Source organism: Sinocyclocheilus rhinocerous, unplaced genomic scaffold, assembly GCF_001515625.1.
Source record: "Sinocyclocheilus rhinocerous isolate Xijiao unplaced genomic scaffold, SAMN03320098_v1.1 scaffold553, whole genome shotgun sequence".
Taxonomy (NCBI): Eukaryota; Metazoa; Chordata; class Actinopteri; order Cypriniformes; family Cyprinidae; genus Sinocyclocheilus; species Sinocyclocheilus rhinocerous.
In genome coordinates, this window is record NW_015627255.1 from 801,606 (window position 1) to 823,678 (window position 22,073).

The 22,073-nt window shown below is 36.3% G+C and overlaps 3 protein-coding genes and 1 pseudogene across 3 annotated transcripts in view; 2 read left to right on the forward strand and 2 right to left on the reverse strand.

The window, feature by feature from the left end:
* Positions 1-2,509, reverse strand: part of LOC107726382 (histone-lysine N-methyltransferase KMT5B-like) — a 7,412-nt gene extending 4,903 nt beyond the window's left edge. Inside the window, exons 1-4 of the mRNA XM_016535941.1 lie at positions 2,101-2,509; positions 910-1,235; positions 652-799; positions 398-563 (exon numbers count right to left, since the gene is read on the reverse strand). Coding sequence (XP_016391427.1) covers positions 398-563; positions 652-799; positions 910-1,063 — 468 coding nt within the window. The 5' untranslated portion in view covers positions 1,064-1,235; positions 2,101-2,509. The remainder of the gene's footprint in view (positions 1-397; positions 564-651; positions 800-909; positions 1,236-2,100) is intronic.
* Positions 2,510-3,442: 933 nt separating this feature from the next.
* LOC107726447 (uncharacterized) lies at positions 3,443-5,804 on the forward strand. The gene is made up of 2 exons (XM_016536027.1): positions 3,443-3,594; positions 3,752-5,804. Exons 1-2 carry the CDS (start codon positions 3,443-3,445, stop codon positions 4,581-4,583), a joined length of 984 nt encoding a protein of 327 aa, XP_016391513.1. The 3' UTR covers positions 4,584-5,804.
* Positions 5,805-7,111: 1,307 nt separating this feature from the next.
* LOC107726452 (aminopeptidase N-like) lies at positions 7,112-14,146 on the forward strand (annotated as a pseudogene).
* A 1,203-nt stretch (positions 14,147-15,349) lies between these two features.
* Positions 15,350-17,836, reverse strand: LOC107726400 (arpin-like). Its single transcript, XM_016535960.1, has 6 exons — positions 17,674-17,836; positions 17,226-17,301; positions 16,563-16,695; positions 16,104-16,310; positions 15,865-16,028; positions 15,350-15,621 (listed from the first exon to the last, which is right to left on the reverse strand). Exons 1-6 carry the CDS (start codon positions 17,763-17,765, stop codon positions 15,613-15,615), a joined length of 681 nt encoding a protein of 226 aa, XP_016391446.1. The 5' UTR covers positions 17,766-17,836; the 3' UTR covers positions 15,350-15,612.
* Between the last annotated feature and the right edge of the window lie 4,237 nt (positions 17,837-22,073).

The window sequence follows — 22,073 nt, forward strand, 5'->3', positions numbered from 1 at the left end:
CATTTTTCACTTTTTTTTTTTTTTTTGTGCCTGTAGCTCAAAATTAGCCCGTGCCCATTCTGACTCATTTTGCCAGCACGTGTCACATATACAAATAGTAAAATTTTAAATAGTAATTTCATCATTAAATAAGCAATATTAATATTTAAATATAAAATATGATATTTAATATTAATATTTAAATATCTGAAGCCAACAAACAAATATTACTATTACATTTTAATATTCATTCTATAAATAAATATTAAACAAGCTTTAAATTTTTTTATATTTAATTTAATATGTAATGCTAAGCATTTCATATTTATCAATTAAAATTGTTTACACATTAATATAGACATGCCAGGACATGAGATAAAAAAAAATGTGGGGAGATCTTTGAATATGTATGATTTACATGCGCTTTGAAGGGCTTTTCCTGGGACTTGGTCTTGTTGAGAAAGTGATGTCTCGTCCAGTCGCCAGCAGTCAAAGCCTGAAAAGCTTTTTCCAGGTTGTCATGCTTCTTAAAAAGCTCGATCACTTCTCTCAGCTCCCCTTGCCGACCTTTAATTGGTCGAAACCTAAAAAGGAGCATCACGTTAACATGAAAGACAAGCTTCCTGACTGCAGACACTGAGAATTTGAATTCACCAAACTAGAAACACAAACCTGGTGTTCATCTTGTGGGTCTGGAAGCCAAGGTAAGGATCCAGGATCAAACTGGTGCTCAGATCATCATATTCACACAGCTCCTTGGCAGTCATTCCAGATGAGGGGGCATGGCGCCTTTCTGCCTCCGGGGGCACCCCACCACAACCTGTTAGAGGATTCAGCATGAATAACCATTGAGAACAGGACCAAGATGCTGTATTAATAGTTGAAGAGGTTGGAAAAACAAATATACTGATGGTTTTGCGAGGAACTTACGTCGACTGCATCTTCTACCACTCGGGGAGCCCTTGCTTTGACGAAGATGGGCTCCCTGTGTGTTTTGCAGCCTGGACTTGCTTACGGGCTGATTACTGGAGAACTTGCTGCCATGTCTCCTGCCATTCAGCACCATGTTCTTGGATTCTCCCATCTACTTCATACCAGCTGGCGGTCTGGAGAAGGCGCATTGAGCTTCTGTGTGCTTCTGAGAAACCATTCAACAAGGAGACAGCAGAAACCACTGGGCTGAAGCCTGATCGGTCGTCTTATCTACCAGGATACTCCAAATCAAACTTCACTTGTTTCTTCTGATGTTACTTCACCTACATAAAATATTAAATCATTATTATATTCTGCTTATCAACGTATAAATGTATTTGATCAATATTCGTAATTCGAACACAATTTCAACAAGCATATTAGTGGCTGAATTCATGATTAGCATGCAGTGAATGAGAAAAAAAAGTGTTTCGAGACGTTGATTACTTTTCAAATATTCTTGAGTATAGAGCGTCACCCCCTGGATGCTATTGGAAATAACAAAAGCTGCCTTCAATTAAACTACAAACCTTGAATTCACAATCGAGATTGTCTTGAAAATAATGCCACATCGACCAATATTTCATAAAATTAATCTTACGCATAAATTATGTTTGATAACTTATATTGGCAGACCTATCCACAGTAGCTAAAACACTCCCATGTAAGCGACGGTGTATTTAAATCCCAACACAAACCACATTTAAGTCTATGCCCCAAATTACTGCTTTACTAAACCTAAATGCAATGGTGAGATAATACAATGACTTTAAAGTGTTACTGCAACGAGCTAGGTCGCTTAATGTGGGGCTAACGGTCTAAATTAGCAGTTAAAGTAAACATTCGATGAACGCTAACTAGGTTAGCATCGACCTAACAAAACAATGAGACTTGCCGAACCGGCAGAGCAAAGATATCTAAAACGGAGTTCCTGACGGATATTCCAGCACTGTAATAATACATATAAGAGCATGATTGTACCCCATAATTTTTTTTTTCTTTAAAGATATTGACATTAACCGAAAATAAAATGAGTATCACACTAGGCCTAACGTGCAGCTAACTGCGAGATTGCTAGGCGACACCCGGAAAAGCCCTGAGCAGGAGGGATCTCGGTTAGCATATCCATGCAGTACTATAAATACTCACTTTATTCTCTCCCGCGTTAAGGTTTATCCATCACCAGAGTCCAATGCAATCCAAAAATGTCATATTGCCAACATTTGTCAGAAAATATTACATTAAAATTCAAGATGGCGGCCGTTTCCAGATCAACAGAGACGACAGGATAACCGAGCCGCCTCAGAAAGAAATAGACCCAAAATGTTTGAATTAACGGCGCTAATTTGACGCTCGCTTCTTCTTTCTACCCCCCAAACTGTCCATATAATACCGTCGCACAAAGAAAATGTGGCTGGATGTTGATCAAGCGCTATAAACGCCTCGACAAACTCAGATGTATACAAAGACAGCGTTGTTGTTGTACCCCTTTAAATGTGCACTTGCGGCTCAGTGCGCTTGTGTTTCCGTGGAGCAGCAACAGCATCCCACCGCCTCTCACAAATGTACACTTTTCTGCTTTTAACTTTTCTTCTAGCAACTTCTAATGTAAATAACATCTGCAGGTATATGGAACAGTGAAAAACAATGTATTTTTGTAAGTCGTGTGCACGTAGAGAAATGGTACCCTAATCAGCTATAATAATTGTATTGCAAACTGTCTCTCATTATTTGTTTTGTATTGAAAACTTTCCTGAAGTATGTAAATTATATATATATATATATATATATATATTCCAATTATCTGTGTTTTATGCAGATACTCACAACTAACTTTTTGTTTAGTAGTATTGAAAATATATTGTGCCACAAGTCTGTTGTTGTGTGATTCATAACGTTTTGAGAGTGGAGCACTGAAAAGTCTCTTTCAGGCATGACCTTTTTTAACATAATCTTTACTTAAAAATATCAACACTGCAGAACAATAAAGAAAAACAACTAGACAAAGTCAACAAATACACATTTAAATAAACAAACACAGTTTATGCATGCATAGGCCTACATCAGAACATTGATAATATCAAAAGTGAAAAGTGTTAAGGTTACACACAAATAGACTATTTGGATCAGATTCATTAAAAAACATATTAAACAGGCATGTGCCTACATGTGGCTTTACCGTAACGTTCATAGCACGCAGGTACAACGGGATGACGTAAAAGAACAGTTAAAACTGCGTTTTAAACGAGTTCATTGAATCGAACTGTTCGAAAGAACCGATTCTCCGAAATGATTCCGACTTCCCATCACCAGTCTGTGTGATGTATAGCTACGTTACCAGATACACGCTGTAGAATACGTTTTAGATATGTTTTAGATATCATTAATAATATCGATCAGCGTGAAATATTCGTTAAATACATGTAGAAATGTGACAAAAAGATACCACTGCCGCTAGATGCGGAACTAATGACAGCAGAAATCGAAAAGCATGTTGAGTCTGTCCTTGGATCAGTTTTTTCAGTCTGAATCCTGTTTTAACTACCAGCAGGAGAACATCCACAGAGCTGTTCCCGGATCAGCCATAAACACCAGAGGCTGCAGCACGCACACTGATGACGTCATTCGCCGAGAACAACAGCAGTCTCTCACAGGGATTCTCAGCACAGTTTAGCCGCTTAGTTTGCTCTAAAGTGCTGATTAATTCTCTCTAATTAAAACGCTTTTTTTTTTTAAATTAGGAGCTCAGTCAGACCATCACGATAGTTTGACTTAAATTGTTCCACTGAGCGAACTTTAGAACAAAAGATGTACATCATCTTATATCCCGTGGGGCTAGTTTGCTCACTCTGAAGGCCAGTTTTGATCTAGGGGACCAGTGCAATAAATGGGGAGAGCTCCTGTCACACCTTCTAGAGAATGTGCATTGCCGGGATCTCAGTCATTTAGACTTGAACTGGACATTTACACTGCTGGAACCTCTTGACCTTCGTGTCCACACCAGTTCTAGTTCTCATCAAGACAATATTACCAAGATGGACCAGGTTAATAACTTTCACATTCTCCTAGCCAGGCTTGTCCACAGCTGTCCCAGGGTTACCAAAATGCGCCTGCACTTCGACTGGTCCGAAACATCAGTTGCGCTGATCACTCAGTTTCAACACCTCCGTATCTTAGAATTGAAGTACTTTTGGGTCTTCAAAGGGGTCAGTCCGAACACTTTACAGATGCTGGCGAAATCGCTGCCTAATCTAAAATCCCTCACGCTCCATGTTCTTGTTCCACTGCGAAATCTAGGCATCTCGTACACCCTTGAATCCCTTTCGCTCGAGTTCCTTGATGTGTCACCCAGTCGAGGTCTGGTCTTCTCCTGCCTCAACCTCCCAGCGCTACGAGAGCTGCGGGCGAAAAAAATCGTTCGGGGCATTACTCTGGACCGCCGGACTCGGCTAAGGATACAGAGCCGATGGCCCTGCTTGTATCAGGTCTTACGTGAAGGGACACCCAAACTTCAGGCCCTTAACAATGAAAGACTCCTTCCCAGCTGGAAAGAGCAAAGTTACAGAGAGCTGACGTCAATCCTCCAGCAGTCTTGCTACTGTCTTCAGCATTTAGACAGCTGGCTTTGGTGAAGTCGAGACTTAAACAATTACAGGCCACACATAATGGCCTAAAGGGACACAGCCACATCCTGAAGAAAACCATGTAGAAAAATTAAAAGGACCAAAAATATAATCCGATAACACACTTCTGCTGATCCTCTCTAGTTAAAAATATATGTCCAGATTCTTAACTATACAATTATGCTTAGGAGTTTCGGCTTGTGTTGTGCTATGAAGGTTTATGTTCCAGGTTGAAGTGTGTGCATTTTTTAGGAGCTCAGGTGAATTCAGGAAAATTGTTCTATTGTGCAAAGAGGAGGATAAAGCAGATTGTGGCAGTGGAGTGTGGATCACTTTGACAAGAACTTTAATTCCTTAAAACATTTCAGTCCTTTTGTGTTTCAGTAGGAATCATCAAAAAATAGAGGGCTTTTTGCCTTTATTTTGTGTGTATTTTTGTCTTTAACTAGATTTTATTTCAGTGTTTTCAGCTTTCCGTGACCAAAAGTTATGACATTCCTGATAATCTATATTTGAGACAATACAGACAACTTTTTTCTCTTCCGGCAATTTAATTTAAAATTTTCTTTCATAAACTGGAATTAAAATAGAAGGATTTAAATTTTTATCAAGCCTAGAATTGGGTATTTTAAGTATTTTCACATGAGTGAAAATATGTATTGTGTTGCATCTTCATGTTTATCCATATTTGATGCAAATGTCTTATATAATATAATTAAAAGGAGAGTTATTGAGTTTAGGGCTTTCTACAGAAGTAATGAGAGTAAAACTTGAACTGATAATACATTCTTGACATTATGAGGTATCAGCTGACCAATAAATAAGCATAGATTGACTGAGATCAGATGCTTAGCATTCATGCCAAGCATTTATGTAATATAAACCTTTAAGACAGTCTGCCTTCAGTGACGTTTGTGATCTGAGTTTTTTCTTTTATTTTATGAAATAAAAATATTGCCTTTAGCCTTAAAAACCAATAGACCAATCATATAATTTATTTCATGTGCACAGAAGGTTTTTTATTAATAATAGTTTTTTTTTTGATTTGCAGTTGCATTTCCTTGTAAACAACCCAATGGATGAAAATTTGATTTGTATGCAGTATCTCATGCTCGTCCACAGGATGGCACCATACCCTTTTCTTTTCTAGCTGTTGTGTTTCTTTCTTGCCACCCCTAAAAACAGCAGTCTGCACTGATAAATGAATTCTGTGTACTGGCTGGAATTGAAACCGCTACAATAAATTAATATGATTTTACTAAATAATATGTGTGTTGTTTTGCTTGTTTTTAAAAAATGTAAATTTTTTTATTCAAAATTTTGTGCTACAAAATGGTCCACTGTCGCTTTCGGGTTCCTTCCCATCAATGTTAATATATAAATGTTATTTTTGTAAGTTCATTTCAAGATAATTCTAAAATGTTATTTAGTCAATTTCAGTTTCAAAGAGGCAGGTTTGATTTCCAACATCATGTACATTTGAAAGGAAAGTCTCTTTATATTCTGAATTTAAAGGGTGAAAGTTTTAATAGTCTATCTATTATTATTATAAATGGCTAATATTTTTCTATAATATTTTGTCTACTTAATAATAGTGTACTAAAATCAATGAAATTAATCATTTAAGGTGCTACAAGTGAATTTAGGCATGACAATTATTCACAGTATGAAAAATGAATGTTAATTTTGAGATTTGCTAAAGAGTATAGTTAAGTTTTTATCTATCTATCTATCTATCTCATTCTAAAAAGTAGATTCCACAGGACATTTGATAATTTTTATAAGAGCCCCCCCCCCCCCAAAAAAAACTTTGAGAATAAAACTGGAAGGTGGGGTCAGGTTAAAAAAAATTAGCACAAGAGTCCCCTCCCCTAACCCTTAAGAAAACACACTAGAAGTTTCACTCAAAGACATACTGATATAGTAGTACAAAAGGCTCAGAAATTAGTCACCTTTTTTTTCTTTTTTGAGTCATCAGAGAACTCTGGAAAAGCTTCCGGGCAGCACCTCTGCCAAGGTCCCAAACAGCTGGATGTCTCATCACTGAGGTCTGAAGGTCTCTGGCAGAACATAAGATGGACTCAAGAAGATCAGCATGGGTTTATTAGTTGGTTCCGGTGATTAAAAAAAATGTACTTTAACATCTGATGCATCAATTTTCTCAGCAACAAAACTCTCTTTTGTTTTTGTTTTCTGACCTTGAACTACATAATAGATATTATACAGTGGGTACGGAAAGTATTCAGACCCCCTTAAATTTTTCACTCTTTGTTATATTGCAGCCATTTGCTCCAGATGTGGGGCAAAGTGTGATGGGACACAATACATGTGAAGTACCATCGTTTTGTTTGTTTCTGGCTCATCCATGCTAGTTAATGTGTAATCTTGAAATGCACTCTTCTAGGCGTGGTATAGGTTCTTGACGCCTTTATCAACACATATATTGTCAAGATCTGCGAGAGGGTACAGAGTTTAAAAACATACAGCAAGTTCTCCTAGCTTAATTCATTCTTGGAGGTTTCTCAGAAGGATTAGAAATGGCCAAAGGAACTGGCATGTCTAAAGCCTTGGCTGTCGGCATTGGGGTCCTCACGGTTTCTTCTGTTTGTGGTTTAGTGTTGATGGCTGTGATGTACAAAATTCAAATAGATAAATACCCTCCAGTGAGTCCACCGACTCCAACTAAACCTCTGGTTATTCCAACAGGACTTCAACCGACTCTCAGAATTCCTGACAATTTGATTCCTGAGAGCTACAAAGTCTTCCTCCAACCGTACCTTTACGCAGCGGTAACTAACAACTATACAAACCAATCATTAGTTTTCACGGGGAACTCAACTGTAAGAGTAAAGTGTATGACAGACTCCAAGAGCATCTTTCTTCATGTTCACAACCTAAATGTGATGACTGTGGAAGTGACAAAATCTGATTCAAATGAGAAATTATCAGTGAGAGGATATAAAATTCATCAAAATGAAAGTAATTTCCTCAAAATCCAACTCAAGGAAACAATGTCTGGAAATGGGACCTACTATGATATTTTCACCAAATTCGAAGGGGAACTTCTTGACAACTTGGCTGGGTTTTATGTGAGCTGGTAAACAGAGAAGATAAAAATAATAATAATATATATATACACACACACACATATATATATATATATATATAATTTATATTTTTGTCTTTCAAATGTTGCTTTTCAAATATGTTTTCAGTTCAGTTAAAACACACAGAGGAACTTCACTGACAGAATGTGCATGTCTAATTATATCAACCGAAGAAACACCTCATATATTTCCATGTATTTGGTTTGGTCACTGTTGTTTTTACAAGTGGATATCACACATTTTTTATGACAAATAACACAAATCCAGAAAATTCGAACATAATTACTGTTGTTAATTTTTATTTACTGTTTTGCATAAAAATGTCTCCACAAACAGATTCCTTGCCACCAGTCTGCTGCAACCCCCAGATGCCAGGAAAGTGTTTCCGTGCTTTGATGAGCCCGCGCTGAAGGCTGTTTCATATTACTATTATCCACAGACCTGGCACTGTTGCCCTATCCAATGAAATAAGAGGTTAGGATCCGTACTAGTTAATATTAGACTTGACCATGTCAGAATTTCACTGTACTGAAAGATGATTTCATATAGATATTTAGTCCTCCTGTCTCTAATACAGATAACAATAAATATCAAAGCAACAAACAGACTGTTGCTTATTTGCAAAGGACTTAAACTTAAAAAAAAATCAAGGTAATATTGTTCAGTATAACTTCTATTTTTGTTTTATCATTAGAGGCAGATACGACAGAAATAGATGGAGAAGAATGGATTGTGACTACATTTGCGGAGACCCCCATAATGTCAACTTATCTGTTGGCTTTCACTGTATCTGATTTTACGTATAAATCAAAATCTTCCGGTACCAACATAAATGTACGTTTCTTTTATTTTTAATTTAAGGCACTTGAGTGTCTGCTTATTATTTATTTATTTATTTATTAACATTTCACAAATTATATGTATTTCCAAGATACATGCTCGGAGTGATGCTATTAATGCTGGCCATGCTGACTACGCAATTGAAGTAACAGAGAAGATTATGATTTACTATCAGAATATATTTGGATTTAAATACCCACTAAAAAAAATAGGTGTCAATGGAAAGGAACCCCACTCACTATTTCTATGTGGATTATTTTGATTGCATGCATTAATACGTGTGGATGAAGTTTGACACTTATTAAAATTATAGTTCAGCCATAAAAATAAATAATTTATTTACCCTCAAATTGTTCCAAACATGTATGACTTAATTTTTTTAGGGAATACATTTTTAAAAAGTGTTTTTGCATCCATACACTGTAAGTTAAATGGGGTCCAAGGTTGTTTGGGAGCCCTCTGATTTTCATTGTATGGACAAACGCATTCTTCAAAATATCTTCTTTTGTGTTTCACAAATGAAAAAAAAGGTTTGGAACAACATGAAGGTCAGCAAATGACAGAATTTTCATTTTTGTGTGAACTGTCCTAAATTGAACAAACTAAAATGAGATATACAAACTCAAGGTTCACAAGATCACGTGCTGAATTTGTTTTATTACAGACCAGACTGCTTTGCCAGACATCAGTGCTGGAGCAATGGAAAACTGGGGTTTCATTTCATATCAGGAGTCAGGTCTGCTATATGATAAAGAAACTGCATCGACATTTGATCAAGAGAGGGTGGCCACTATGATCTCTCATGAATTAGCACATCAGGTAAACATATCCATTTATTTAATATCATAATGTATAATATAACAAAACAAAGCATGATATTACCATAATGTACCATTTTAACTGACCATGTAAATAATAAAATGGTAGGCAAATATATAGGAAGCATGTTCTTTTTTCACATTTTGATTAGCCTGTTTATTTTCATATAGCATGATAGTTCATTGTGTTTTATTATTAGCATTTTCTTTGCTGCAAGTCTACAGAACAGAACATTAGATCATCCACTAGAACTTGTGGCTAAGAACGCCTAAATGATGAGTCTTTAACTAAATCATCTTTACATTTCATACCTGTGCTTGATTTCAGTGGTTTGGAAACTTGGCTGGGACTTAGTATGTTTTTGTTTATTTTAGAACAATGATTTATCAATAAACCCATGGTTAATTCTTTCTTTCTTTTTCATTTGTTGACAGCTACATTGGCCATAAGTTCATTAAATTAAAACTCTGCATCCCTCAACCTCCTCTGATGATATGATGCATTTGTGTTTTCAGAGAGATGTGATTGTTCTCAGAGAAGTCCAGACCGCCTTTCAAGTGGATTCCTTAAACTCTTCCCATCCTCTCAGCTTGCAGGAAAATTATATTCAAACTTTCTCTGAGATCATAGACCTTTTTGATGATATCACCTACAGAAAGGTTGGCATCAATGCATTTCTGATGTTGATAAGCTTCATTTACAAAAAATTGTTACAATACAATATTGCACAATAATATATTTTACAAAGCGATCCTTTATGATTATAAGAAACCTTCAAGCTCTGTACATTCTTTAGGGTGCTGCTGTGTTGAGAATGCTGGCCACATTCATGACCGAGGACCGAGGAATCAAGGTAAGTCGAAATGGGGGAAAATGTAGATATAATAATTCATATTTTTTAATAATATTGAAGTAGCTCATTTTAATCCCCAACTCAACTATATTATGTATACATATTTTAAATATTATAAAACCATATTAATTATTTAAACATTGTATTTATTTTTTTTATAACTAGGACCTTTCATGGTATAATATGGCTTCCATAACATAATTTATGCTTTTATGTATTATAATATTTTATGTATTTATGAAGACTTTAAGGTATGGTCAGGACTGACTGCATAATTGCTACTTGTATGTATTGTAGATGTATCTTTACAAGTTCCAGTACAACAACACTGTGTACAAAGATCTTTGGAACTGCTTGCAAGAGGTAAATTAAGGACCTATATATCTTCAAGTTGAAATGATATGAGAAGATAATGACAAATACTTCCCACAATGATCAGGAGACAAAAGAAGATGTGGAAGCCTTCATGAGCACATGGATTGAGCAAGTGGGGTATCCAGTAATCACCATTATTACCCAGACAAGGGAGACTTCTCAAGAACAGTTTTTACTAAAGCAAACAGGAGGCCATAAGTGAGTTTCAAGAATCAAATCGCTGTTATCATTAGCATACAATAATATCATATTTACTGAATCCTTTATGAAACATGGTACATAGCATTGAATTTAAACTACAATCAAACTAAAAAAGCCATACTATTGTACCATTATAAGTAGCCTAGCTTCCTTAGCCAAACTGATTTTTACTGATTCATTCAAATATTGTTCATTTTCTTCCTAACAGTATTCCATGGCAAGTTCACATCAGATGCATTAAGGCTACTGATTTCACAGTGAAAAACGAGTTACTGAGAGTAAAGGGTCCAGGTAAGGAACAGATAAACATTAAAGCATCATTTCAAATTATAAAAATAAAACTTGGCAAAACAACAGGCATAAATCTGCAGTCGCTGTTTGTTGTGATTAACCCTGCTGCTCATTCCTGAATTCTTCCTAATAGTCCGAAGGCCACACTTTGTAATTCAAGACAAAGATGAGAGTGGCTTCTCGCAAACGTCAACTGCACTGGCTTTTTCCGTGTCAACTATGATGAATAAAACTGGAATAAGCTTCGTATGCAACTTGAAAAACATCATCATGTAAGTATCTTTCAAGAAAGATTTGTTATTAGTATCCTGCCACTGTCACGATATGATGTCAACGCTCTCCCGCGTCATTTTAAAACATAAATTCAACACGTAACATCATAATAATAAATCCAAAATATAATACCACACAATTTTCTCCACTTTCCTGCAACACTGCAGTTTTAAATGTACCGTATTGTCCCGAATATAAGACGATATTTTTTTCTTGGAAATATGTTATTTTAATTCAGCTACCAATATTCTATTGGTCACATGGCTTCAAGTGATTAGAATTCGCAGGTTTAAATTTTGGAACGCAGCGAAATGCGAAACTTTTTCGCACAAGCTTGTGTTTGCGCTCTTCTGCATTCGCGTGTGTATGAATGGAAGTCAGTGGAACGATAAGAGTATTGTGACCTCTCCGTAAGTGGAGAAGAACGAAAAAGAACTGTCACGTTCTAATACTTTCTAGTTTCTAAATAACAAGCGGATTTTTGATACCAAGTGGCCAAAAAGCACAATTTCCCTCAATATCTATAGTTAAATTAAATGTCGCACCAATTTTGCAGTCGGTTCTCGGTTGTTATTTGGTGTGGGGCCACCCTGGCCCCGTGTGGAGCCGGGCATGCTGTGTTCACGTACTGCATGAAGCAGGTTTGGTCATTTACTGAAAATATTCAAAATCCGAGCCACAGCATACTGATGTGATCAAAAGTGGCTTAAATCAGTTATGTTAAAATGTTATTAATCTATCTTTAGGTCATTCCCCTCATCAACCGAGGGCAACTAATTGATGGCGCTTTTAATATTGCAAGGAACATTTTTTTCAATTGACCAATGTTGTGAAGAATTATTTGGCTCCCTTTGATTTGTTGCTGCATTTTAACTGATTATTTCTATATAGGGCTCATCGTCACTATTGCACTAAGTCTAACCAAGCACCTGATAAATGATACTGAGTATATTCCATGGGAGTCAGCACTGAAAAACCTGGATCATTTAATCCTTATGTTTGATCGCTCTGAGGTCTATGGTCCGATAATGGTGAGCATGAGGAAATAGTTTCTTGAATATATGCATAACACGGTGAAAATTGTGATGCTCACCACCATTAACTGTACAATTCTATGTCTAGAAATACCTACGCAAGCAAATCACACAACTATATAAGCACTTTGAGGAGTACACATTAAATGGAACCATTCCTGAGAAACACACTGACCAGCAAGCAACATTTGGGTCTTGCTTTATGTATATTTTGTTGGACATCTAGCAATCATTTATTTTTTCCCTCAGGTATAACCAGGTAAATGCTATTTCAGTAGCCTGCAGCAATGGCCTTCCTGAGTGCATAGAAATGGCTAAAAGACTATTCAAAGATTATAGAAACGGCACAGATAAGTGAGTTGCGCCTTTAAGATGAAATGAAATTATTGTCAATTACAGTTCTACAAGATGCATACATATATCAATTATATTGACTTACATTTAGCATTCAACCGAATTTGAGGAGAGCAATCTACTGCAGTGCAATAGTTTCCGGTGATGAGTATGATTGGGAATTTGCTTGGAAAGAATACCAAAGAGCCACAGTCACTGCAGAGAAAGACAAACGAAGATACGCCTTATCATGTACCAAAGAAATCTGGCTGCTAAACAGGTCAGCGCAGAGATCTGAGCTTTATACCATCTCAACGGCTCATTTTGTTTACTTCATACTGACTACTGACGTTTGTAATACCACAGATATCTTCAGTACACTCTTGACCCTTCAAAGATAAGAAAGATGGATTTGGTCTCTACCATAAACTACATTGCCAAAAACGTCGCTGGCCAGCCTCTCGCTTGGGATTTTGTCCGTGCCCATTGGTCCTACATCACCCAAGAGTAAGTTATGATTTTAACATTTATTTAAATTCAGTGAATGGAAACTAGAGAGGCAAATGACATCACCCTTAAGTTCTTGTGCAAAATACTCATTCAGCAAACACGAGGATGTTCAGTTGTCTTTGACTTGAAACCAATGATGAATTATGGAATGTAAATCTTGTAAACTCATGCAGGAATAATTACAGCAATCAGGAAGTTATATCACCGACGATACATAAAAGAATTCAGGGTCCAAAGGCTGCCTTCAGCTATAAATGAATGACATTCATCTTAAAGGTTTTATCACACAGTTACCTGGAAACCATAAATATATGGGCATATGATTAACGATCATCTCCTTTGGACAGGTATGGAGCGGGTGCCATATCCTTAGGCAGTCTGTTAGATGCTGTGACAAAAGGTTCTCCACGGACATTGAACTTGAAGAGGTGCTGTTGTCCAAAATTGTGTTACTCTCTCATTCTTTTAGTTATTGTAGAGGGATGGTAAAGTGTAATAGTGGACAATGTCTCAATCTGTAATTGTGTTTCCACCATTGAAATATTCCAAATTGTCTCTACACAGCTGAAGCAGCTTCAGAGGGAGCAGGAAGAGGATGATCAGGGCCTCGCAGCTCGAACTTTGGAGCAGGTCATTGAAAGGACAGAGGCCAATATTAAGTGGGTGAAAGAAAACAAGCAGACTGTTAAGGAATGGTTCATGGGAGAGCTGTAGGATCTTTTAGTTTTTGTAGGCCATGCACAATCAGAGTATACGCAGTGGAGCCAATACAATCAAAAACAGATGTAAAGGCATTCCACAATAAAGGCAACCCCCTTCTGTGGTTCTGAGATGGTGTTGAACAAAAGATGACTTTCACTGGAGAATTATTCAATTTTTAGAATAGAAGAACAAAGAATGTGCAATTTTCAAATGGCTACGTAACACATTCCCTATGCTATGTTGAGTAGTTACTGCCAAATCTATTGTGTATACTAGAGAAAAGGCCAAGAATGAATGTTTAGGACAGCTTAATATATTGCCTTTACTATAATTTAGTTGATATTACTGACTCAGTATTGTTTACAGTGATGAAATCACATCTAAGCACATTTAAAAAGCACTGTATGTCATTCTTTTTATTTGTATAACCTAATTAAAATACATATAAAAATGATGAAAGCTAATATTTTGAAATATTACATTTTATAAAACCACAGCTATCATTTTGATCACTGTGATTGATTGATTGAAGACAAAATGACAAAGGATGTGATGTGTTTTTATGAGACTTAATATTTTTATTGGAGTCAAACATGTAAATCTTTAAATAAAGTGCATTCTTTTCTTTTTTTTGGGTGCATTCATACTCCAATAGACCTATGATGTTATGAGAAGAGGTGCACAACATATCAGATATATCGGGCATTTCTTGTCTATATTAGATATTTAATTGTACATGCTCATTTCCTCTTAGTTTTACCTAACCTTTTAGATAACCTTTGCTCTCATTAAAAATAATAATAATTTAAATGTAATCTTTAGCAAATCTCAAAAGAAATATAAATTTTTATACTGTACATTATAATGTTGTGATGCCTAAATTCAATTGTAGCATTTAATACTATTGATTTTAGTTTTTAGTGTTTTAAAATAATGCCACTAATTGGCTATCGGCTATAATTTTAATATTGTTGCATCTCTAATATGATATTGTAGAACTGTTTTCAATTTACAGTGCTTGATGATCTTAAATAGGATAGTTCACCCAAAAATGAAAATTATGTCATTAATTACTCATGTCCCTCATGTCATTCCAAACCCGCAAGACCTTCGTTCACTTCGGAACACAAATTAAGATATTTTTGATGAAATCCGAGAGCTTTCTGACCCTCCCATAGACAGCAACAAAACTATCACGTTCAAGGCCCAGAAAGTTAATAAGGACATCGTTCAAATAGTCCATGTGACATCAGTGGTTCAACCTTAATTTTATGAAGCTACGAGAATCAGAGGAATGCACACATGGACTATTTTAACGATGTCCTTATTAACTTTCTGGGCCTTGAACGTGATAGTTTTGTTGCGGTCTATGCAGGGTCAGAAAGCTCTCGGATTTCATCAAAAATTCTTACAAAGGTCTCACGGGTTTGGAACGACATGAAGGTGAGTAATTAATGACAGAACTTTCATTTTTGGGTGAACTATCACTTTAAGGATATATCTTTAATACACACATAAAATACTTAAAAGCAAATTAAAATACATAAAAGTTTTTATTTTAAAATGGCACTTTTGCTGTTTATGATATTTTCATGTGATAACATATGAATACTGACTGTGAGGTCTTGTTTTGTGGCGTAAATATACATTTGGAGGACAGATAAGGCACTGTGATGCACTGTGAAGCTCAAGGGTGTCATTCAGTCATCCTGAAAACAAGATCCCACACAACATAAAACAGATGTTACAAGTTTGCACAATGAAACTCCAACAAATCCTTCACTGGATCGCTGTGTTAAGTTTCACTTCATCTTAAACCTCTTGATGATAGAATAATAGGAAATGGTAAAAAAAAATTACACATCTGTTCATGATAAACCCATTTCCAAAACCAATTCTTTATGTGGTCAGAGCAAAACAGAAAACTTCTTCAACTGAGCAGAGAATCTTACCCATTCTTCATCGTCTGCTCCCTCACCCTGACCGCCACTCTTCCCTTTATTTTCCTGATCCGCTTTGTTAGTCATTATTTTCTCTGTCCATGATGCTCCAGCGTTCTCATCTCCTGCAAAATTGCACTTCGTCACAGTACCACCGTCCAGTTTGGCGAAGGAAACTAGACAGACAGAACAGCACATGTAGCCATCTTGATTTATCCAGAAGTATATACTATTTTCAGAATTGTACTTACAAATAAAGGGCCCATCTCCTTTTGTTTTAAGACGGATTTCTCGGCCTGGCTCGAGCTCTGTTCTGTCCATCTCTGCTTCTGAGATCCAGAATGCAAAGGCCTGACTAGGACAATGTTTTGCTGTTACCTTAACCAGCTGGTCCTTATTCACAATGTCACTCAGTTGGCGCTCATTTAGACAATCTGTTTCACCCTTAGCCTCCACTTCTGCAAGGTTGAGACACACAAACCAATACAGCATGCATGTAATAGTCTGCTTCAATACTTCAAGACATTTTTGATAAAATCAGCATTTACCAAATCATACATTTACTTATAAAAGTTTATTCAAGTTGTTATTATTAACTGAATGCTGTTAGAACAGGTTGCCATTAAAAAGCACAATAAAAAAAAAAAAACTTGCCATATCAAAACCAAATGGATTTACAGTTTAAATAAATGCACTTTATGGTTACTCACTGAAGGATGACATCAGGTATCCTGTGTTGACCTTCCTGGTATCACTGAAGTTAGGTTCAATCTCATTTCCTTTTGAATCATATTTTCTGCGATGTATTCTGCTTGGTTTGATGTACAATACATTGTAGCGCTCCTGAAATTGACACAAATTAAGATTTTAATAAAAAGGATATACCAAACTTATGTTATATTATATATAAAAATATCAACAATAAAACAATTGTTGAATCACCAAGTGTCATGGGAAACATTATTAATGAAGATATTTGTCTTTTTATAAAAATAAAGTAATATTGGGTTTGGTACAATTTAAAAAAATATATATTTTATGCTACAGCAAAATACAGCAAAAACAGTAATACTGTAAAACATTATTACAATAAAAACTGTTTTCTATTGTACTAGATTTTAAAAAGTAATTTATTCCTGTAACGGCAAAGCTGATTTTTCAGTAGCCATTACTCCAGTCTTCAGTGCCACATGATGCTTCAGAAATCATTCTAATAATAATTTTTATATTTATCTAATATTTAAAATCGGTTTTTTTTAACAGTGTAAATTTACTGACCCCAAACTTTTGAACGGTAGTGTAGATTAGTGAATGGCCATGATTCCACTAACAACTTGAGTTTATTAATCGAGGAAGAGTTTTAAGTACTCTACCTTTCTGTTGTTCACATCTGTTATGACATGGCGTGACATATCCACGACCGCCCCCTCTAAAATGACACCATGACCACTGGAAAGTAAAAAATTATAAATAAAACACGATGCGAGAGCAAAGGAGAAAATAATAGCTACAAAAAAAGTACAATGGTAGCCATAATTTCCGACAGAACGCCATAGTTACAGTCATTCTTGCTATTATAAAACTATGGTAACTTTTTAACCACCGCTGCCACATATAGAAACTTGACGAAATATACAGAACGCTTCACGTTGTGAAGCAGATTACGTATTAATTTACTTAATTTATTGTGTTTTTACAATATTACCTGTAACTTAAGTGACTACGGCATTTATCGTTATCCTTGTATAAGGGAGAAGTAAACCAGGCTGTGCATTCGATGTCGACTTGTGCAAAAATCAGGCATACACTTCAAAGCATTACCTCTGGTGAACTAATGGATCCCATGTGGAGGACAATTTCTCATTGTGGACAGGTTTGTTTAGTAACGCAGCGTTGTCATAAATGCGACTCATCTTCTGCCGATGATTTGGATTTCGTCGAAAGCTCTGCTACTTCCTGGTTACGTCATCATGAATGTTGCGTACTTCTTCTTCTTCTTCTTCTGGTGTTAATGGCGGTTGCCAAATCAACTTAAATGGTGCATTCCCGCCACCTACTGGATAGGAGTGTGGAGCGCATAATGATTGGAAGTTTGAGAACTATAGCCGGAAAATAAAAAATAAATATATATATATTTAATTAAAATTACAAAAATACAAAACCCCTTTTATTCCTGCTTTTTTTTCCTCCAACTGTATCCTAAATTCTATTTATCAGTCTTGTTTCTTTTAAGAAAATAATTAATTCATGAAATATTCTTGATTGCTTTGGGCCATTTCCTAACAGAACCTGAAGTGACAAATCATTTATTCCGAATGATCCTAAGGCTTGAATTAGTTGAAATCTTGCTCCTTCATATGCATCACACTCTATAAGTACATGTTCTACTGATTCTGCATGACCACATTTGTCACAATTTCCAGTTTCATGCTTCCCCATTCTATAAAGACACTGATTTAACGAACAATGTCCAATACGCATTCTTGACATTAAAACGTCTTCTTTCCTGTCTGAATATGAATTCTAAAATCCAGTTTTGAATCCATCCACATTCCCAGAAATCTAATTACTGACACCTGCTCCAATTTTTGTCCATACATTTTAATATTCATAATTGGATTGATTTTCCTTTTTGTAAAACAGATCACCTTAGTTTTTGCTACAGAGAAACAGAAACCCCATTCATTAGCCCAGTTCTCTACTTTTTTAACAGCATTCTGCATACACTTCTCCACATGCCCCACATTGCGCCCTCTTTTCCTCAGCGCACCATCATCTGCATACAAGGACCTTCCTATCCCCATGTCTATCTGTGTAAAAATGTCATTAATCATTAGATTAAACAGAACAGGACTACTAACACTTCCTTGTGGTGTTCCATTCTGTACTGGATATATCTGAGAAAATGTAGAACCCTCTCTAACTTGTATAGTTCTTTTAAACAAGAAATTCTTGATCCAATTATACATTCTTCCTTTTATTTCCATTCTTTCTAATTTTATTAAAAGTCCCTCTTTCCACATCATGTCGTATGCTTTTTCAACATCGAAAAATACTCCTACTAACACTTCCTTGTTTACTTGTGCCTTTCTTATTTCAGCTTCCAAACAGAGCACAGAGTCCCCAATGTTATTATATTATATATATATAATATTATACGAGAATATGTCCTTTCTCAGTTGGGAGGTTTGAATTTTCTATTGTTAAGTAGCCTAACTACAGTATTGAGAAGATCCGTTGCTCTCTCTCATTTCCACAAACAAGCACTGTTAGGTCTATGATTTTTTCAAACACAATTTTTCTTCAACTAATTTCTTCATTTGGAATAATAAGAATATCTGCTATAAACATAAGTCCCTATTTTTTGAAAACTGGTTTAATGATTTCAATCGAGCCAATTATTTAATCAGGATGGTCACTTGTTTAGGCTACTTATCAAACATTTCTCTCTCACTATAATTTTCCTGTTTCTCCAAAACAGTTTGCCATTGAATTTGGTGCTATCCCGAATGGTGTCATTGTGTTATTTAAGGGCTATAATTGTGTTTTGACAAGTTCTGAAATGCCTCTCCCAGACCGGTTGACACGTAGCCTATATGTAGGCAGAATATGTATTACATCTATATTGAAAAATAACAGAAATATTCGCTTTCTTTTTCTTAATGATTGTTTCCATTCCTCATGCTGTTTCAGAATGGAACATATTAGTGGAAAAAGGTCTGGACTCTTCCTAACAAGTATCTATTGGTAAATAAGATTAGAGATTTATTTTAAGCTTATTCATCAGTTCTGTCCTGTTAAAACATTTACTGTGTCAAAATTCAAATTAAGTATAGGCCTAGATGTGAACTGTACTTTCTGTGACTCTCAACCAGAAACTGTCTTGCAACTTTTTTGGCATTGTGTCCATACAAGAAAACTTTGGCAAGACATGTGTCAGTTCATTGTAAACTTCATACATTACATTTGATCTTTACTTTAAAGATGTTTTGTTTGGATTTTTTACTTTTGAGAAGCAATATGAAAAGGTTTACTTTCTTTGCAACCTAATTATTTTGCTTGCAAAATATTTTATTCACAAATGCAAGATTATGAAAGTTATCCCCCCAATTTTTCTCTTTCAAGCAGATATATATCTATATTAAATATTTGCCTACCTCATGTAACAAAAAGGCAACTAAAACTTTGAATGTGTGCTCACTTTTTGCTGTTTGTTGTTGTTTTGAAGGAAATATTGTTTATTGTTACGTGATCTGTTTATTTTTTCCATTTGTTAACTGAATTGTTAACAATTAAACACAATAAAAAACAGCCCAATGTGACACTTTATTGTAGTAAAGATAAACCCATAAAGCATATCATATTTATTTATTTTTTATTTTTTTAAAGAGAGAGAGAGAATTTATCTAGTCTAGCTGCATATTCTTTATATAGCTAATCAATAAAATGTGGGCAAGATTAGAGAATATTGGCCGCTATGTGGCCTTTTTAAGGCAGCTGAAATCCGTGATCCTCTCCTTGGAAGCGGCAGATCATCCTGTAGTCTCTCAGGCAGTCAGCAGGATGGCGGCGCGAGTCTCACCCACGACGACAGCTCCCCGGTGACAGCGAGGATTTCGTGTGCTGCCTCGTCCAGAGTTTCTCGGTTCTCCCCGGCAGTCGGCAGAATGGCGGCGCGATTCTCTCCCACGATGACAGTGAGGATTTAGAATGTGGCCAACTCAATCTCGTCCTCTAAATAAACTCAATTTAGATGATAATAGGCAGTCAATAACCAGTTAGACGGCTGAGGTTTTTTTTTCCACTCTCCGTAATAACAATTAACGAAGCTTCGTGCTGTCTTTAAAAGCAGGCTCGGAGGAAAAAAATAAAATAAATAAATCTTAAGTTAACTCTTGTACAGAGTATAAAACACCCACAAAATTGAAGGAAAGCCTACACAACACTTATTACACCTAAAATATATTTTTTCCCCCCTTCTTCAGAGGTTATGGCTCCTCTCTCTCTAGGTTTCTCCCCTCCCTTCCCCATCGAACCCTTTGTCCAATCAGAATTTCCTCTATATTCACAGGGGCGGGAATAAGTAAAAAAAATAACAAATCACGAAAGAAGGAACGTTAAACTTGCTGGGTCACAACACGTTTTGAGCAAGTGCATCACAAACAAACTTTATAGTTCACCGTAACTCTTAAAGGGACAGTACCTGAGTGCATCAACTGAGCACACAGACTGTTAGAATACTATCTGACTCATAAAACCTTATAAATATCACATTACATGGGAAAAGGTATTAATGTGCTTAATAATAACCCGCACTGGGTTACACTCTCCCCCTGCTTAATGACTCATGTCCCCATGAGACTAGCCCACTACCTCAGTATTATGGCTCTAGATGTTTGATTTGCACTCAAACTATATATATATTGGGGACACTGAGCCATAGGGTGGCACCACAATGTTTGGCAAACATTCTTTTTTCTTGGGAAATCTTCAACTTGCACCACCATACCCCTATATACCAGGGGTAAGGGTCTGTCCGTAGATTGCCCCAGTTCATCAGAACTCATTTTTTTCACTGGTTTTACTTCTCTCCTTGGATGAAAGTCAACTCTTTCAGTTTCTGCTTCTTTAGGGGCATTCATGAATTGCCTGTCTCCCTCTTCTGATTCCAGATCCTCATTTCGATCAGGGGTTGGCAGAGAGATGCTTTCTGCTTCACACTCAGATAGATCTCCTATCACTTCCAGTTGATTAGGAACCCTTTCATGGCTTTTATGGACTTGTACATTCTCTGTGTTTAATGTGGGGGTGTGCATCTGCCTGACAGGTCTCCCTTGTGAAACTGGAACATACTCACACTCACTACTGTCATCACTATCAGAGTGATCTATTGAATCACAACGATCTTGTGCTGATTGCTCTCTTTGTGTTCTCTCCACAGCTCTTGCCCTGGTTACCACTGGACGCTGGACATCCATCCTCTCATCAGGTAAGTACATCCTCACTCTATCTCCAATAGGTAACAACTCAACAAGGATCTTGGCCACTGTTAACGCTTTCTGGTCTTTGGAAGCATATGCCTGAGCATAGCGGGTGAAATGATCTGTGACGACCAGAACGTTGGAGATTCCCTTCAAGTCAGGCTCAATAGACAGGAAATCGATGCAGACCAGATCGAGTGGGCCACTGCTCGTGATGTGATTCAAGTAAGCAGATCTTTG

Bases quoted from the DNA above. Each gene is read 5' to 3' on its own strand.
- LOC107726447 (XM_016536027.1), top strand. From the start codon at position 3,443: ATGTTGAGTCTGTCCTTGGATCAGTTTTTTCAGTCTGAATCCTGTTTT. The intron at 3,595-3,751 runs GTCTCTCACAGG...AGCGAACTTTAG, and splicing joins ATTCGCCGAGAACAACAGCA to AACAAAAGATGTACATCATC.
- LOC107726400 (XM_016535960.1), bottom strand. From the start codon at position 17,765: ATGAGTCGCATTTATGACAACGCTGCGTTACTAAACAAACCTGTCCAC. The intron at 17,302-17,673 runs GTAATGCTTTGA...TTTACTTTCCAG, and splicing joins GATCCATTAGTTCACCAGAG to TGGTCATGGTGTCATTTTAG. The intron at 16,696-17,225 runs GTAGAGTACTTA...TGTCAATTTCAG, and splicing joins CAGATGTGAACAACAGAAAG to GAGCGCTACAATGTATTGTA.